Source organism: Hibiscus syriacus, unplaced genomic scaffold, assembly GCF_006381635.1.
Source record: "Hibiscus syriacus cultivar Baekdansim isolate YM2019G1 unplaced genomic scaffold, ASM638163v2 tig00111772_pilon, whole genome shotgun sequence".
Classification (NCBI taxonomy): domain Eukaryota; kingdom Viridiplantae; phylum Streptophyta; class Magnoliopsida; order Malvales; family Malvaceae; genus Hibiscus; species Hibiscus syriacus.
The window spans coordinates 1466164-1486492 of record NW_024063173.1 but is presented as its reverse complement, the minus strand read 5'-3'; the positions used below and the strand labels follow the sequence as shown (position 1 = coordinate 1486492).

The following is a 20329-nucleotide window of genomic DNA, read 5'->3' as shown; positions in this document are numbered from 1 at the left end:
GACTTAAGACGCCCTCTCGAGTTTTCATCCTAAGCGAAGTATTTCTTGATTGCATCTGAATTGACTGGATTTGGCAATTTCGGTCCGTCCATTTCAGCTAAGACAAGAGCTCCCCCGGAGAAGGCCTTTTTCACGACGTAAGGTTCCTCTCAATTTGGCATCCATTTTCCTCTGAAGTCTTTTTGAATTGGCCAAATTCTTTTTAGCACCAGATCTCCTTCGCAGAATATTCTCGGGCGCACCTTCTTGTCATGTGTTCGAATCATTCGTTTCTGATAGATTTGACCATGATAAATGGCTTTCAATCTCTTTTCATCTATCAAGTTCAGCTGATCATATCGGGATTGTACCCATTCTGCATCATCCAGTTTGACTTCTGATAAGACCCGGAGTGACAGAATTTCTACTTCAATGGGAAGCACTGTTTCCATTCCATAAGCTAATAAAAATGGGGCTGCCCCAGTCGAAGTTCGTACCGATGTTCGATAAGCGAACAAAGCAAAAGGTATTTCTCATGCCAGTCCTTGTAAGTCTCAGTCGTTTTTCCACTATCTTATTGATGTTTTCATTTGCTGCTTCTACTGCTCCTACTGCTCCATTCATCTTTGGTCTGTAAGCAGTAGAATTGTGATGCTTTATGTTGAATTGGTCACAGGTAACATCCATCATTTTGTTGTTTAAGTTTGTAGCATTATCGGTAATGATCCTTTCGGGTAAACCATACCGACATATGATTTCTTTCTTCAAAAACTTACAAATAGTGGACTGAGTGACACTTGCATATAATGCAGGCTCTAACCATTTCGTGAAATAATCAATTGCCATAAGAATGAACCGGTGACCATTCGAAGCCTTCGGATGGATTTGTCCGATAACATCCATGCCCCACATAGAGGAAGGCCATGGCAATGTCATCGTATGAAGTGAATGAGGTGGAACATTTATTTTATCTCCATAAATTTGACATTTATGAAATCTTCTAGCATAGTTGATGCAGTCACTTTCTAGTGTAGACCAAAAATATCCACATCTCATTATTTGTCTTGACATCATATGTCCGTTTGCATGTTTTCCCCAAACTCCATCATGTACTTCTTCCACTATCATATTTGTCTCTTCTGTATCTACGCATGTTAACAGGACTTGATCATGGCTTTTCTTGTATAAGACCTCCCCGTCAAGGACATATCCAGCTGCCATCCTTCTAATGGTTCTTTTATCAGTTTCGGTGGCTTACTCTGGATAATTTCGATTCTTGATGTATTGCATAATGTCGTAGTACCAAGGCTTAGTGTCTTTCACTTCCTCGATTTGATAACAATGAGTTGGGTACTCATACAATTACATGTCAATTCGCATCATTTCAGACTCCCCACCAGCCTTGAATGCGGCTGCCAAGGTAGCTAAAGCATCAGCCATTTGATTATCTTCCCTAGGCACATAGTGGAAGGTGACTTCATCGAATTCCTCGAGCAGATCCAGTATTAGCTTCTGGTATTTGACTAGCTTCACATCCTTTGTTTCCCATTCTCCACAGAGCTGATAGATTACTAAGGCTGAATCTCCATATACCCGCAAGGTCTTTATATTTTGCCCCATTGCAGCTCAAATCCCAAAAACACAAGCCTTGTATTCTGTCATGTTGTTGGTGCAATCGAAATTTTGTCTGCTGGTGATTGGGTAATGATTTCCTTCTGGGGAGATCAGTATAGCCCCGATGCCATGTCTTAATGCATTTGATGCACCATCGAAATGCATTTTCCAGGAACTATCTGTGGAAGTATTTGCTTCTTCTAGGGATATGGCCATCAAGTCTTCGTCTGGGAAGTCGAAATCCAACGATTCGTAATCTTCATCGGTTCTTCTTTCCAAGAAGTCCGATATGCCACTACCTTTTATGGCTTTCTGGCTTACATACTCGATGTCAAATTCAGATAAGAGCATCTGCCATCGAGCTAACCTTCCGGAGAGAGTAGGCACACCCATCATGTACTTTAGTGGATCTAACTTAGAGATCAGCCAAGTGGTGTGATACAACATGTATTTTCTGAGTCTTCGTGTAACCCAGAATAAAGCACAATAAACGTTTTTGATAGGAGGGTATCTGACCTCGCAATCGCTGAACTTCTTGCTTAAGTAGTAGATGACACTTTCCTTCTTTCCGGATTCATTATGTTTACCCAAGACACAGCCCATCAAATTCTCTAATATGGATAGATACAAGAATAAAGGCTTTCCCGGGATGGGGTACATCAGGATAGGGGTATGAGACAAGTACTTCTTTATTTTCTCGAAAGCAATTTGGCAGTTTTCATCCCAAGCTCCAGAGTTGTTTTTTCGGAGAAGGCAGAAGATTAGGTCACATTTGTCGGTTAATTGAGATATGAACCGTGCTATGTAGTTCAATCTGCCCAGAAAACCTCGAACCTCTTTTTATGTTCATGGGGGAGGTAGATTCTGGATAGCCTTAACCTTACCGAGATCGACTTCAATGCCTTTCTTGCTAACCATGAAGCCTAACAGTTTCCCAGATGTTACTCCAAATATGCACTTGCTAGGGTTCAGTCTCAGCTAGAACTTTCTTAATCTCTAGAAGAGCTTTCTTAGATTCTCGACATGTTCATTCTCGGTTTGTGCCTTGACAATCATGTCATCGACATAAACCTCGATTTCTTTGGGACTTGCCTTGTTAAGGTCCCGGTAATCAACACATATGCGCACATTCCCATCTTTCTTCGGAACTGGCACTATGTTGGCCACCCACTCCAGATATTTGGCCACTTGAAGAAAACTGATATCGAATTGCTTCTTGACCTCTTCCTTGATCTTAAGGAGCATTTCTGGTCGCATTCTCCTCAGCTTTTGTTGCACGGGTTTGCATTCGGGTTTGATAGACAGTTTATGGACTACCATATATGTGTTTAGTCCCGGCATGTCTTGATACGACCATGCGAACACATCTCTGTATTCCTGAAGTAAGACTATCAAGTTTTGTCTTACTTCAGCAGAAAGAGTTGTGCCGATTTTAACCTCCTTTTTCTCATCTTGAGTGCCCAGATTCAAGATTTCGATCTTTTCCTCATGTGGCAGTATTTGTTTGTCTTCTCTTTCCACCATTCTCAACAATTCGATAGGTAAGTTGCACTCCTCTTTATTGTCACATTCATCAAATTCCCTGAGACAAATGGCTGATTCAAAATCCACCTCCGAATCAGGATCATCGGTGCCTGCATTATCGTTATCTGGGGATCTGAAGGGACAAAGAAAATGTGCATGCGTGAGAGGAAAACATCCCACACGGAACAACCAAAAATTAAGTTTGAAAGAGAATAGAATGGAGTACTGAAATGAAGAAAATAGAAAATGAATTCAAAATAAATGAAATAAGAAAACTTGTTTGCCATGAAAGAAAAAACATCTTTTATTGAATTTAAACAATATGTCTATTCACCCTTACAAAAGATCACTTATTGCCCCGGGTATAGGCAAATATGGATAGTTCGAATATTACTCTGAAAGACTTTTGTAAACCACATGTAGTTCTTCCGCCGACCAGTTGCTAAGCACAAACCCAGGTGGCAGAGGGCGAATTCTGCGTCAGCAGCATCTTCTGTGATTACGGTATTGATACTCAGATCTTTCAGAGCCATTCCCAAATCTGATGAGGTGGTCAATAACCACCTGACTTGAATGTGTTGTAAAGAGGCGGGAATACCGTGGATTCCCATTGAAATTCACTTCCAGTTAACATGGCTAGTCTTCTTTCCCGATTCTTCTGGATTTCCTTCCACTTTTCTTGGTGACTGGGCTGAAAACCAAGCCCAAACTGATCTAGTTTTGAAATAGGAAGGATTGAATTAATCCTTCCTTACAGCTGCTTTCCAAATCCTCTTCATGTTTTTGCGCCTCTTCCCAAGGTCTGCTTAATTTCCATCTTGGTGCACATGGAAAGTCGGGGTTTGAAAATTTTCCTTCCTTCGGCCACGAATATGGTATTCACAAATTCCAAGGAGCGGAATGAACATTCTACCACCTCATCGTCTACTTTGATGTATGGGCCTCCGTGGTCAAACTTGCCATGATATCTTCCTTAGCATTAATAATTACTAAGGCCCCATCGATAACAAACTTAACTTTTTGACGCAACGTGGATGGTACTGCACCTGCTTGATGAATCCAAGGCTTTCCCAAAAGACAGTTATAGGAAGACATGATATCCATCACTAGGAACTTGACATTATAGGTGGCAGGTTCGATGGTTAGCGGTACCTCGATCTTTCCAATTACCTCTCTCTTGGTCCCATCAAATGCTCGGGCTACGTTCTGGCAGGTTCTCATATGTGAGGTATCTATTGGCAGCCTTTTCAATGTGACTAAAGGCATCACGTTCAGGGCTGAGCCGTTATCGATCAACACACTTGGTAAGGCATACCCTTACAATGCGTGGTGATGTGTAATGCCTTAGTTCGGCCTCTTCCTTCGGATAGAATCTCATCATTTGAGAATGAGATGAGATTATCAGCTTGAATGTTGTTTACCAGTCGATCCATCTTGCTGACTGGTATGTTTTATGGTACAAACGTCTGATTCAGGACCTTCAACAACGTCTATCGGTGTGCCTCCGAGTTCAACAGTAGTGTCAATATTGAAATTCGCGTCGGCAAGCTGTGGAGCTATTCTACAACATTGTACTCGCTGTGTTTCAGGAACTTGAGGAACTCTTTAGCTTCCTCCTCCTTTATGGGTTCGTTGATAGCCAGCACATCTTCCTTGAAAGGTTCAAGTTGTCTTTGCCCCACATTGCTATCATCTTCTTTTGAAGAACTCACCTGACATTCGTACTTCCATGGAACTTGTCGATTATCCTTGTACTGAAAAGGTCGGGGCATTGTGAACACCACATTTGCTTGTGTCGTTACAATTGTCATCGCTTTAGGGGTAATTATCAAAGGGATACCCCTACCATATTTTCTTTCTGATGTGCAAACATTTGTTTTTGAAGAATCTTGAACTTCCTCATAAAAATCCAGCTTCTTCCTGTCCATCATGAGTTGGACTAACGCTTTGAATTCTGGGCAATCTTGCACCTCATGCCCTTCTTTGTTGTGGTAACAACAGTGGTTACCATCTTCTCTCCTTGTTGTATTTGACTGAGGTGCGAGAAGCCTTGCTTTCACCATTTGGCTCCATATCCAAGCCAAAGAAGATTTTACTTCCAAAACACTAGTTTTGTCTCTCCTGCCCTTCTCGGTAGTGACTGCGTTAATCCCAGTCTCCTGATGATTAGGCAAGAGATTTTGTGCAACGTTTGGTGTTCCGGAGTTATAATGGATCCAATTCTTGTTTCGCATTCGTTGTACAAACTTTTTAAACACGAGAAAATTTTCGATCTTGTGCCCCTGCACACCACCATGGTATTTGTAGTGAGCGTTCTCGTCATACCATCTGGGGTAAGGGGGCTTTATTGGCTCCATAGGGTAAGGTGACACCACATGAGTGTCAAAAGGCTGTTGGTATAACTCCTTGTATGTCATGGGGATAGGATCGAATTTCTCCCTTTCCCTTTCTTTCCTCGATTCTCTCTGATTTTGTTTAGAAGTACCTGATGGTACAACTGAAGTGGTTTTTATGCCAGAGATCGTAACACCTTTGTTGACACTGTAAGTGTTAACGTTGTTGATCTCACTTCTTGCTGGATTCCCCTCCCTCTATTTTGCCTTGATTTATGGCCAATTCGATCATCTCACCAGCCATAACTAACTCTGAAAAGCTTCCCGATGTGATTGCCACTAGGTGCCTGAAGTAAGGCGCCTTCAGGGTCTTTACAAAAAGCTTCCTGCTTTCCTTTTCATCCAAGGGTGGATGAACCTGCACTGCCAAATCCCTTAATATTTGTGCATACTGTCGAAAACTCTTATTATGTTTCTTCTTCAGGCTCTGCAACATAACTCGGTCTGGTCTCATATCATTAATATGCTTGTATTGTTCCAAGAAATACTTAGCCAGGTCTTTCCACGTCTTGATATGAGATCGGTTCAGCTGATTGTACCATCGGATAGTTGAACCGAACAAGCTCTCCTGGAAGCAACGAATCATGAGTTGATCATTTCCCACATACACTTTTATTTTCTGATAGAACATCGTGATGTGGGCCGAGGAGAAACTGTTTTCATTAAATTTTTCGAATTCGGGGACTTTAAATTTTGGTGGAAGCACCAAATCCGGAACCAGGCTTATCTCTATTGCATCCACTCTATAGTAGTCGTGGTCCCCTTTGACCACCTTTATCTGGTCTTCTAACATTTTAATTTTTTCATCTATCTTCTTCGTTTTGTCTTCCTCATCAAAATCCGAGATATGGTAATCATCCGGATGGTTATCAGGATTGGTTGTAGAAGTTTGCATCTTTGCAGCAGATGAGGCTTTTCCTTTTGTCGTATATAAGTCCCCTTGTAGTCCGGGTAAGATCCCGGGTGAAATAACCATTTGTGGGGTCGGAGGTATAGTTACCTCCTCAGACGCACCTACCCCTGGTGCACTTGCTTGTTGCAAACCAGATAACTTGGCCACGATTTGATCGACCAAGGACTCCTGGCTTTTCGTGATGGTATCCAGGGTACTCTGACTGTTATGGGCTATCTTATCTTCCAGTTATTTCTATAGCTTCAACCATTTATCTTTTCTTCGTTCGAGTATTGTGAGGATGATGTGTGTCTTGAGCTTGTGGAGTTAAACTCGGTGTTTGTTCTTTCTTCTGATGATACATGTTCTGTTAGTTAATATGAATTTAAAAACATTGAAAATTTAAAAATAAACATGAAATATAAAATGAAAAGGATGATGCATGATGTATGTAATTTCAAGGCATTGATCCAGAAAAGTGTATGTTATTATAAATAATCCATATTTAAACAAAAGTGTTTTATCTTTTAAGAGACATAAAAACAATCTAAAGGTACATCTGGACTAAATCCTCTAGACCCCGAACAGCCTCTAACAGGTTGACAAGTTTTCTTCCTTCATCTATCACTGGTTGGATGCCTTGTCAAACCACTCCGGCTTCCCTTGCTAAGCCATGCAAATGACGAGCTGCCTTCTGTACTTGTTCCAGGAAGTCACAGATGACTGCATCTCTAGCCTTCACCCTTTGCTGAGCTTGCTGCCAACGGAAACGCCATTGTAACCCTCCATCAAAGGGCACTATCTGAAGCTCTCTTGCTTGCTTCTTGAATCCATCCACAATGGCTTCTAACTCAGCTATTGTCTTTCCATCCAGTTCTTGTTGTTTCTGAAGAGACTTCTCTAAGTCAGCTGCCTGGATTCTCAAACGCTTGTTCAGATACTGACTGTCTATCGAGCGCCTCTAAGCAGTCTTCATCTGTTCTTTCATAGTCTCTCTTTCATCATTCCGTTCTAACTTCCTTTTCAAGCTACTGGCCTCGTCTTTCCAGTACTCAGAAGTCCTTTTCAGATTAGAGTTATTCTGGACTTGCTCTTGGTACCTCTTTCTCAAATCCTCAAACTCAAAACGGACTCTCTTCTGTTCCTTCTCCAGCTTGTCTGCCCGATCTTTTTGAGTGTCGGCATCTAACTTCCACAACTTCAAACTCTTCCATTGTTATCTCAAGTTCGGAAGGGACATGCCTGAGATGTTCCTCCATGGTCTGGGTGTCCTCACAATCTGGCATTGGGATATTGTCATTTTTCCACAATCTTCGCCACTCCAAATAGTCCGGAGTAAGCATGTCCTTGTCAGCCACAACGTCTATCCGAAATACTTTCTTTCATGACTCAGCTACTTCCTTGATCATTTTCTTGTAGTTGTCACCATGGTACGTAAAGTCTGATCTAGAAAGTTTGTATGTTACTGGGACAAGCTGACGTGCCCCATACTGTCGAAGTGCCAGAAGCAGAGAATACCTAACTCCTCCCCACAATCCAAGCAGTGTCATAATGTCTGAGTCCCCACATCGGAAGAGAATGTCGATGTGGGTCAACCAAGGAGCTCTCCAGGCAATGTCCCGGTCTTGAAGATGTGTGAAGACTTTCATCCATTTTTCTTTTGAGGCGCCTTCGTGCCACTTCAGAGTGATGAATTCCCCCAAAGGTGAATAAGTGGTGCTGAATCGGCAGTAGGCAATTCCGTTAATCTTCCAGAAATGACTGTGAATCCAGACTTGGAAAAGCTGAGCACACCCTATGAACCTTCCTCCTCTAGTCTTTCTGCAGTGTTTGAGAAAACGAAAGGTTTCAACTAAGATGGTCGGTGCTGGATTTACTCACCTCGGGAGTTGTTCAAACAGTTCCACCACAGTTGCATCAATGTATCCCAACGTCTTTGGGAATATAATCAAACCATACAGACCCAGGGTGAAGAGATCTATTACCGTCCACTCATCAGGATAGTTCTTCATCAGTTGCTTGATATGAAGCCAAGCAATTCCTTCCCCGCTGCCTTTATGTCAAGCTCGGCCGGTTACCCATTTTTCGTCAACACCTGCAACCTTGGCCAGCCCATTCTTGAAAGGCTGACTTTTGTTGTGTTTAATGTAGGCCTGCTCTAGTCTCATGTTTTCGCAGTGCAGCAGTGTAGTATACTCTTCGATTGTGGGCACCATATCCTCCTGATTAAAGGTGAAGCAACTGTACCCCAGGTTCCAAAATTGAACCAATGCTCTGATTAAGGGCTCATCAGTCTTGACATAAAGCAAGAGTGCAATATCACCGAACCACTGGCTGAACTTTTATTTCTGGTCACTCTTCCAACTGTCCCAGATGTCCGAAGCTCTTGTACATCATTCTGCTTTAGGCTGACATAGGCGTAGCTAACCAGTTCTAACACATAGCTTCTCTGAAGACTGTCTCCCTTTTCTTTCTGAGTCTTCTCGGACCATAGTAGAACCTCGACGTTTTTTATCTCTTGCATTACAACCCCTTTGTCCATTAATTCAGATTATTTGTGTGTAACAAGCACCTTTTTATGATCAATAGCCTCTTTTTATGATGCAAATGCTAAAAATACAAACACTAAAGCAAAAAGTTAGTAAGATAAAAAAAATATAAATGCTGAAGAAAAGAAAAAAAATAAAATAAAATGAAGAGGGAAAAATTGCATGAGTAAGAAAAGCATCATAGGTTTTGAAATGGGGTTTTGGGGTAGGCTTTAAATCTCTGTAGTCTCCCGGTTTAGGTTCTAAAAAGGGTACTCGAATTCTCCTTGTCGGTGCCCCCTTGGGCTTGTCAGACCCTTAGTCCTAAGCCCATTACAAGCTTGTGTGGACTAAATTAAACTCGAGAGGATACATTCCCTTATGTATGTGCGGTGAAAAAATTCACACGAAGACATAAGGTATATGAATCCCGAAGGCTACTTGCTAGGCATGTGAAGAGAATAAATTCTCACGAAGACGTCGCTTTCACTCCCACTTAAAAACGGGTTTGGAGCTCGGGTTTAGAGCCTTAGATGGAAAAAGCTTTAAAGGCTGAAATCATTGAAAGAGACCGTCAGTACAACTATTTATTTGAAAAAAAATAATAAAAAGTAAATAATAAGGATCAAAAAGTTACCTTAAAATTTAAACTTACCCTTTTCATTAAAAATACAACTGGAAATTACCTTAGCCTGACTCACTTACCTGTCCCCAGCGCAGTCGCCAAGCTGTCGGAACCGTCTTTCGGGTGGGCCCGAAATTGGGCTTCGACTTGAATGAAATGTGTTAGAGCCGTCACCGATCATTTATTTAAGAACAAATAGGTTGACTGGATACCTTTATTTCTTACTTGATCTGCATCTTTCCAAAGATATGTCGGATTCGGGAGTCGGTTACAGTCAAGGAAGGGTTAGTACCCTTGAACTGCCCTTTCGATACTAGTTAATTTCCAGTTGTCTTTAATTAAGAAAATTGCAAGTTTAATTAAAAAAAAGGTAAAAAATGATCTGAATTACTTACCATAGATTGATTTGAAAACATCCTTAAAAAGTCAAGAAACGTGTTAGATAAAAAAGGTAATAAAAATAAATAAATAAACAAATGAAATAAAGAAATAAAATAAAATGAGTAAAGAAAAAATAATAAAAATAATGAAATAAAGATAAAAAGTAAATAAAATAAACAAAATGAAAATAAAGAAACATAAATAAAATAAAAAAATAAAATAAATAAACAAAAAAATAAACAAAATAAACAAAAAATAAAAAATAAAGAAAAGAAAAAAATGAAATAAATAAAATGAAGGAAAATAATAGTAAAAATAATATATACATAATAAATAAATAAATAAAAGCAAGAAAAAATAAAAATAGATAAATAAAGAAAATAGATATAAAGAAAATAAAATAATAAAAATAATATATATATATATATATATATAAATACTAATATTAATATTAATAAAATAAATATAAAGGGAAGAAAATATATATACATATAATATTAATACTAAAGAAAATAATATAAAAAATATAATATTAAAAAAATAATAAAAAAACAAAAAAACGAGGGGACCAAATTGAAAGGTTGGTAACTTGGGGTGTACGATTTAAAAGAAAATTGGGTAAAAATCAAAATTAAGGGTCAAAATAGAGATGTTGAAGAATGAGGGGACTGAAATTACAATTCCCCCTAAATTCGGTAAAACACGCTGATCTCTTTGCCCATGGGTCGGGTCTCGGGTCGGCCTGCGGGTTGGTATAAATGCCAACCTTTAAACATAATTTTTCATTTCTCATTTGGCCAAACCGATTCAACCCCCTCTTCATCGTTTTCTCTCGTTGTTCATGTGTTCTTCATGAACACGAAGAACATCCACCCCGATTTCCAGAAAATCGGTGGCCCGCCACCTCGTCGGCTGCCGTTGATCGGTGGCGAAACATAAAAAATTTTTGCTTTTTCGAAAGCCCTTGATTCCCTCGTTTCAAAAACCAAAATAGTTTTTTAAAAATCGCCTCGAGTGAGAGTAGATATAGAAAAGAAGATTCGAACTCCCCCATTCGGTCATCGACGATTAGGTTTTAAACCGAAAAAACAACATGCAAGCCACACAAACGAATCGAAGGTAAAATAAATAATACCTTTATTTTATTTCGCATTCGAAAGCCTTACAAATGCTTTGATTGCTTGTGCATCTCTACCTATTTCGAATGATTTTCTTGTGTAAATCGTGTGTATTTCGTATATCAAAATCATGAGAGTTTACATCTTATTTATAGTAGTAAACATAAACCTATTTTTAGACTCGGTTATAGAGTCCTAATCAAACTATAATGCTTATTTGTTGGTTTTGGCTTCTGCTGGGCCACTGTCTGTACCTGGGTTTCATTGGGCGTGTAAAAATAGCAAAAAATATGTAAATAACATTATATATTATATAATATATATATATATATATATATAATCATATAATTATTTATGGGGACGAAAGATGATGTCTACAATTATCTTGTAATTAGTGATAGATCTAAAAATATTTTTAGGGTGAGAACATATATGTTAACAACATATAATTTTTTAGTGGATGGACATAAATAAAATTTTAGGTTAGACATCGAAGAAAATTCGAGTTTCAAGGTAAATACTAATAAAGTTCCAAGGTAGACACATTAAATAAAATAAGTAATTTATCGAAAAAAATCAAATTTTAAGACGAAGACGTGTCCATCCTCATCCCTCAATGAATTCACTATTGTTTGTAATCCTCTTAAATTATTAAAAAATATTAAATTGAAATTAATTTCTATAATATATTAGTGCCGTATTATATTTGGTTTATTATTTGGTATACCTTACATAGTAGTAAGAGCCGACCATGTGGACCGATCATCACAATCGTTCCATACATTTCCAAATAAAATTTCACATTTCTCTCTCTTACTTTTTTTATAACTATATGATTTGTTAATCAATTAATTCAAATCATATATTATAAATGCTAAGATAATTTTCTTAATTCAATTTATTTTATTCACAAACGTTAATATTCAAACTCTTGACCTTACTTAAAAAATCTATTATCTCATATCAGTAGATCAACTAGTTGTTGGTTATTCTCTTTCTTTTTAATTCTTAGCTTAATATCACATTTTCTTCATCTACTTTATTCTAATTTTTCTGAGTATATTCATTATACTATTATTCTATTTAACACTTTCTTCTTTGTTGTTATTGTTTTAGAAATCACATGGTTTAATTATAACATGTCACATATAACAAAAATTTTAGAAAATAAAAATATATAAAATGCAAAAGAATTTTGAAAGTAAAATAATTTTAAAAATCTCCTTTTAAAAAATTTTGTTTTTTTAAGTTATAATTATACTAGATTTTTATTAAAAAAATATTTCATAAAATCATTACAAAATGTAAAAAAAAAAACTCATACGCAAATTGAAAATTCCAAATTTTATTAAAATGTTATGAGTTATTCAAAAGAAAACTAGAATTTTTAGATTTTTAAAATATTTTATGATTTCATTTGATTTTTTTATGTTTAAAGAATTTTAATATTTATTAATTTATTTTTCATTACATGTGACAGTGTCTAGTTAAACTTAAAAACAAATAGTACATGAGTAAACCTGAAAAATTAATGTACCAGAGAAAAAGTGACTTTAGGTCCAGTTTTCTCACATACATTTCATCATCATATAGAAAAAATGGGTTGTAATATAATTTCCCATTAAAATTCTAAAGAATATATTCACAAACTCAAATATTCTAATAACATCACGTCAATTTGATAAAATTTTCCATAATTATTATTAGGATAAATTATGTATTAGTCACTCACTTATTCACACAATTTTGTTTTGATCACCCAGATATTGTTTCAAAATTATACTTAAGGTTACGTTTTATTCCTTGTTGGTTACCAACTGTTAAAAATTAAACATAACTATTGACGTGACAAATTTTTTTATTTTTTTCAATGATGATGTGATATTACCTTATAATGACACATCAACATTATCATTGATTTTTTAATGACGGGTGGTCAAAACAAAACTAAAACGTAATGTTATATAAGATTTTGAAGAAAAAAATTAGGTGAATTATTATTAGGATAAATTACATATTTTGATCACTCACCTATTCTCGCAATTCTGTTTTGTTCACCCAGATATTTTTTTTAAATCATACCTAACGTTACGTTTTCATTTCGTGTTGGTCACCAAAATTATACATAATTGCTGACGTGACACTTTTTATTTTTTTCAATAATGATGTGATATTACCTTATGGTGACCCATCAACATTATCATTGATTTTTTAACAATGGGTGGTCAAAACAGAACCAAAACGTAACGTTAGTTATGATTTTTAAGAAAGAAAAATTAGGTGACCAACTCAACTTTGAGAATATGTGAATGACCAAATACGTGGTTTACCCTTATTATTACTTTTCTGTCTCCTACGAAAGTGTGCCATTTTCTGGTTTCTGTATATATTCTTGTTAAACAGGAAAACATAGCAAGGAATATGGCAGAAGAAGTAAAGCTTTTCAAGACATGGTCATCCCGTTTTGGTTTAAGGGTTGTTTGGGCGTTGAAGCTCAAAGGTATAGAATATGAAGCAATAGATGAAGATCTATCCAACAAGAGTGCTCTTCTTCTTCAGTATAACCCTGTCTACAAGAAAGTCCCAGTTCTTGTTCACAATGGAAAGCCAGTCTCAGAATCACTTGTGATTCTTGAATATATTGATGAGACATGGAACCAAAATCCTATATTGCCTGAAGATCCTTTCGAACGAGCCAAGGAACGGTTCTGGGCCAAGTTCAATGATGAAAAGGTTAAGATTTTCAGTTTCTGTATGGTTTTTATACAACAGACCATGGGTGACATCTTGTTCTTGTTAATGATGCAGCTTTTACCAACAATTTGGGCCATTTTCACCAAGGAAGGGAAAGATCGAGAGGAAGCTATGGCGGCATCGGTGGAGAATCTGAAGTTTGTTGAAGAAGAGCTGAAAGGAAAGAAATACTTCGGCGGAGAGAAGATAGGACTGGCGGATCTTGTTTTCGGTTGGCTGGCTAACTTGATCTGTGTTTTTGAAGAGGTAAGTGGCTTGAAAATAGTTGATGAGAGATATCCATTGTTGTTGGCATGGATGCAAGAGTTTTATGAACTCCCTGTGATTAAAGATACATGGCCTCCTCATGACAAGATGATCATCAGGTACCAAGCATTTTATGAAAAATACCATCCTGCAAAGTGATCTGTTTATGAGGTCTTTCCATGGATGGTTTACATTATAATTTAGGCATCATATTTCTGCAATAAGTTCAAAACTGTTTGTCAAGGCAAGGCCTTCGAGATATATATATATATATATATATATATATATATATATATATATATATATATATATATATATATATATATATATATATGAATGTGTCAACATGTAAGCCTGTATTTGCGCACCTCATTAGCAAAATGAATCTGTTCTTTTTCATTTTCCTTTTGATGAAGAGGATTGAGGCATCAGCATGGACAGGTTTGTCTAGCTAGAAAATATGATGAAGAGAAGCATCACCAACGATCTCCACAAGTACAGGTTCCATCCTTGAAAAGATGAAAACGATTGGCGTCTCTTACTAATATCTTCCGTTGCATATTCATTGATATATACTTGGTCACAGTGTGACAATCCCCACAAACGCGAAGGTTTTTCATAATCTGCAATGGTGTCCCGGGCTCTGTGTTCAATAATCCAAACGCCATCGCAAGCCTTTCACTGTGCCCACAAAGCAGGTCTCTTTTCTCATCCTCTTCAACGTCGTGCAAAACATATCTCAGATCAGCAACATAACCTTCCTTAGCCATCAAACCGAAATTATCCCTAATAACTTATTAACCTCTTCAAACTGTTCAAAGAACTTATCCCCAGTTCCAAATACATACAATCTTCTTTTTATTTCTATCCAGCTACATCCAGGATCTTTTTTGAGCCCTCTAGCTTTTATGGATTTTCGTATCATTCTCACTTGCTCCCACTTCCCTAAACTGGCATAGACATTTGATGCTAAAACATAGTACCCGGTATCGTTTGACTTCAGTTCAAGGACATGCTCAGCAACACGTTCTGCAACCTCGGTGTTGCCACTCGATTGGCATGCACTAAGTAGAGAGCCCCATATACTTGCATCTGGCTTCAGTGGCATTGATTTTATAAACCTCTCAGCTTTAGATATCAATTGAGAACGGGAAAGAAGATCAACCACACAAGCATAATGTTCAATTCTAGGCTCCAAGTTGTAATCTTTCTGCATCTGGTCGAAACAAGCCAAACCCTCGTCTACTAAACCTGAATGGCTACAAGCATAGATGATGGCAACAAAGACAACATGGTCCGGAATAATACCGGCTGCTTTCATATCTTCAAAAGCTCTCAGCGCTTTGCGGCCTTCTCCATACATCCCATATGCAGAGATCATAGCAGTCCATGTCACCACATCTCTCACTTTCATATGGTCAAAAACCTGGGCAGAATCTTTTAAACTACCACATTTAGAGTACGTTTCAATTAGTGCATTACCAGTTGGAACATCTGTTTCAAATCCGAATCTGAAAATACAGCCATGGATCTCCTTCCCTTGCCGTTTGGAAACGAAAAAGTAGCACATATGCAAGATGACTAGGACAGTGGCCACATCAGGCATCACTCCCTCAGTCCTCATTTGATTAATCATTCTCAGCCCAAAAGTGAAATCCCCAGATTGAACACATGCTGCTATAATCGTATTCCATGTTACTCTATCATGAGTTTTCATGTTTTCAAATATTTTCACTGAGTCACTCAACAGCCCACATTTAGCATACATATCAACCATAGAGTTATTGACAATGAGGTCTGAATCAAATCCCATTTTAGTTACATCACAGTGAATTTATTTCCCCAGGTCTTTGTCAACTAATCGAGTAGAAACAGAGGAGCATCACACAAGTAATGGAATCAACTTTCAGATCAACCTTCATAGTCTTAGCAAGTTTCACTGCATCATCATAATCAACATGCTGAATATAACAATTGATCATCGAGTTCCACGAGACAGAATCCCTGCACATGATTCTGTCAAATACTTCACGCAAAGCTGGCAAGTCACCACATTTCGCATACATATCAATAAGAATATTATCAGCAGTAACATCACTCTGAAACCCACTTTTCTTCATGTACTCATGAATGAATTTTCCAAATTTCAAGTCGCCTACATGACCGCAAGCACGAAGAACAGAAGTAATAGTTAGTAAATCAGGCTTAAACTTATCCACCATCAGCATAAACAACTTGATCGACTCTTTATGTAACTCCATCTGAGAATACCCACATATCAACGTGTTCCAAGTAACAGTATCTCTAACAACCATTTCATCAAAAATCCTTCGTGCTTCGATGAGCCTATTAAACTTGAAGTACATAGAAAGAAGTCCATTGCTTACCAGAACATCGTAGTGAACTCCTATCTTCTGCACCAAACAATGAACTAGCTCACCTTCTTTAACATTAACCAAACCTCCACCATGCAGGCAAAACACTTGAAAGAGTAAAAGAATCCGGCATGATTCCCGCCATTCTTGCCATATTATAAACTTCCAATGCTTCTACCCAATACCCATTTGCACTATACCCTGAAATTAAACTATTCCAAGACACAACATTCCTTTCAGGCATTCCATCAAACATCTTTAAAGCTTCGTCCAAACAACCAAGTCCAGAATACATATCGACCAACGTATTCCCAATATACAAATCTGAGCCTAAATCCATCTTCAAAACGTTCTGATGAACAACTTGTCCCATCTCAATATCCACCAAAGCAGCACAAGAGTTGATAACCGAAGGAAAAGTATATTTATCAGGTAAAACATCCATTTTTCGCATGTGGCTATAAAAACCAAGTGCTGTGGAGAATAACTCATTGTGGGTAAGAGCTCGAACGAATGAATTCCATTGGTAAACATTGGCTGAAGGTGAAACTTGGCGGAAAACAGAGAATGAAGAAGTTAGGTCCCTGAATTGAGCATATTTGCTAATGAGTTTACCTGAGAAGAAGGAAGATTTTTCAAATCCTAGAGTTATAATTTTTGAGTGGATTCTGTGAAGCTTTTTAGAGTTTGATGCTGATGACAAGGCTTTGGAGAGAGAAGAATAAAGGAATTCATTTGTAGCTTCATGTAAAGCGCTGAACTTTGCTGTAGTTTTCATGAAGCTCAAGCATATTCCAGTTTCAGAGTTACATTTTCACCACTTACATAAAACTTCGGGTAAACTAAATCCATGGCAACATAATTATGGAAAGATTATATTTTTAATCATTATCATTTTAAATTTTATCAATCAGATTACATTTTAATGATAGCAATTAAGTTATGTTACGTTAAGATTTTACGGAGGAAATTTGTTAGGATTTAGAAGATGCTCAATTGAAAAATCGAAAAAGTGCAAAGGGATTAATTGTTAAAAATGTGATTAGGGAGTAAGGAGAATAAAAGATAGAAAAATTTGACACAGATTTAAATTGATTCGACTTATCAACCAAGTCTACATCCACTACCTTAACTACTCACCAAGGATTTTCTAACAAATTCACTAATTTGTTCTTTCTTTTTCAAGGACAAAGAGATAACTTTACAACTCCCTATCTTTTGAATTGGTTAAGATAGAACAAAAAACCCTTTACAAGGAAAGAGAATTTAAACAAATAAAACCTCTAAAAAGGAAGGTGTTTACAAGAATTTAGCTCACACAAACACAATATTTACAAGAGAAATGAAAATAAGAATGAAAAATTCTTCTCTTGTGTTTGATTGCTTGGATAGGTGTTTCTAAACCTTCTTCAAGTGACCAAAACTTGTATTTATATGTTGGAATGTTGTTGTGGCTGTTTCTAGCCGTTGGAGGTGTTTTGGAGCCGTTGGGGATTAATTTTCGTGCAAAATAAAGCTGCCCAGAACAGAGGGTATCGATACTCCTAAAGGGAGTATCAGTACTACCTTTGTTATATTTAAATCAACTAGTCGTTACTAGCCGTTGGGGCCTAATGGTATCGATACTATGCCTATGGTATCGATACTACTATACAGAGTAATATCGGTACCCCTTTGGGTATCGATACCATTTTTACATTCTGAAATTTGAGTAATGCTGGTAGAATCGATACTACCTAGTAAGTATCGATACTTCCCTTACCTTGGTATCGGTACCATATGAACAATATCGATATTGCTCATTAGGTATCGATATTGTAAGAACAGTATCGACACTGCTTATAGTTCAACAAAATTACATGACAGTTAATCAAATTGATATAAATATACATTTAGTCTTTCATTATTTATACATCCTATCAGTTTGATCTTATATTTTATTTAATTTAAAAAAATTAATTATTCATCAAGTGGTAACACATTTCACTAATGACAAGTGTCATGACACATATCATTACCTATTTAGAGGGTTTTTTATTAATTAATTCAATAAATTTTCTTTCTACTCATATAATGACATGTATTTTCCTCTGATTTGAGAAAACAAATATCGAAGAAATTAAAGTTAAAGGGATCACATATAAACATTTGAGAGGAGGTGAATCGCCTTAACCACTATGCCAAATGTCACTTTTAGCTAATGGATTACAACAACTTATATATCTTATAATATAATTAATGACAAGAAGAAAATAATCAAATGAGGATTTAAACTTGGGTCAATCGAATATAATGGAGCACCTAAACCATTAAAATAAATCTAAATTCTTTGTTATATATATATATATATATATATATATATATATATATATATATATATATATATATATATATATATATGAACATGATCCTGTTACACAATGTAAAACTCTTTAGTTTTACGCAGATTTAAAATTATTAGATGAATGAAAATAGATAGTTGAGTTTGATTTTTTAATTTTTTTCCCAGTGAATATCTTCTAATTTCATATTGTTAATCTCAACCAACTATTTTCACTCATCCAACGATACTAAATCTATGTAAAACTAAAAAAATTACATTGTGTAACGTGATCCTATCTCATATATATATATATATATATATATATATATTATTGAATATTCAATCAATAGGAGGGGATTGTCTCAACAAAGACGGACTAATATACGGCTAAGAAACGACATGACCGGAAATTTAATAAGATACTTAACAAAGTCGGTTTAGCGCTACCAGAGATGTTGAGTAATAATAATGTTGTAGGTGTAAAACATGAAGAAATATTAAAAAATTTGGCAACCGAAAAACTTAGCTTATCGGTAGGTATCAATACCGTGCACAGAAGTATCGATATATATAGTAATATATAAGAAAGTGATGAAAATCGGTTAAAAGTAGACATGTATCGATACCTTTATAAGTATATATATAAAAAGTACTGGTACTTTAGTGATTCAAAAGAATTGCAATAAAAATGCCTATAAAGTATCAATACCTTACACACATGTATCAATACATGATAATATAACAGGTTGAAATTTGAGAAATCCGGTTTCAATTTGACAAAACCAATTGGAAATTGACAAAACTGGTTGAAATTTGACAAAACCGATTTCAATTTGAGAAAATCATAAAGAGCTACCAGAATTGTTGAAATCTGTATCGATACATGTATAAGTATATGTACCAAAGTATCGATACTGTAGGAATTTAAAAAAAATGAAAAAAGGAAAATGTCTTGAAAGTATCGATACCTTACACACATGTATCGATCGATACATGACAATATAACAGGTTGAAGTTTGACAAAATCAGTTTCAGTTTGACAAAACCGATAAAGAGATACCGAAATGGTTGAAATTTGTATCGATACTTTTATAAGTATATGCACCAAAGTATCGGTACTTTATGAATTAAAAAATTGCAACAATAGCGCCTATAAAGTATCGATACCTTAGACACATGTATCGATAAATGACAATATAACAGGTTAAAATTTGACAAAACCAATTTCAATATGACAAAATCGGTAAAGCACTACGGGATATGTTAACGGTATCAATACTTTTATAAGGTTATGTATCATAGTATCAGTACTTTAGGAATTGAAAAGAAATGGAAAAAATGAAAACGTATCAAAAGTATCGATACCTTACACAAAAGTATTGAGACTTGGGTAATGGTATCGATTAAATATAAATAACATAATCGGTTAAAATATCAAAGGCATTGCTACAGTTCTCTAAAATAGATATAAGACGGCTATAGTTTTGAAATTGATGCGTATTAGTTGTTGCGAAATAGAAGCAAAGAGTTTTTTTGAAAGCGTAGTTGTTTGTTTGTTGCTACAATCGAATCGAAAA

General features: G+C 36.3%; 2 protein-coding genes across 2 annotated transcripts; one reads left to right on the top strand and one right to left on the bottom strand.

The window, feature by feature from the left end:
- Window positions 1–1047: 1047 nt before the first annotated feature.
- LOC120170114 (probable glutathione S-transferase) lies at window positions 1048–14214 on the top strand. Its single transcript, XM_039178126.1, has 3 exons — window positions 1048–1055; window positions 13468–13787; window positions 13863–14214. Exons 2-3 carry the CDS (start codon window positions 13476–13478, stop codon window positions 14211–14213), a joined length of 663 nt encoding a protein of 220 aa, XP_039034057.1. The 5' UTR covers window positions 1048–1055; window positions 13468–13475; the 3' UTR covers window position 14214.
- A 220-nt stretch (window positions 14215–14434) lies between these two features.
- LOC120170119 (pentatricopeptide repeat-containing protein At3g03580-like) lies at window positions 14435–17242 on the bottom strand. Its single transcript, XM_039178130.1, is given in 4 exon segments — window positions 14435–14835; window positions 14838–15931; window positions 15933–16519; window positions 16521–17242. Coding segments are annotated over 4 exon segments (2673 nt in total). The 5' UTR covers window positions 17208–17242; the 3' UTR covers window positions 14435–14530.
- Window positions 17243–20329: the final 3087 nt, after the last annotated feature.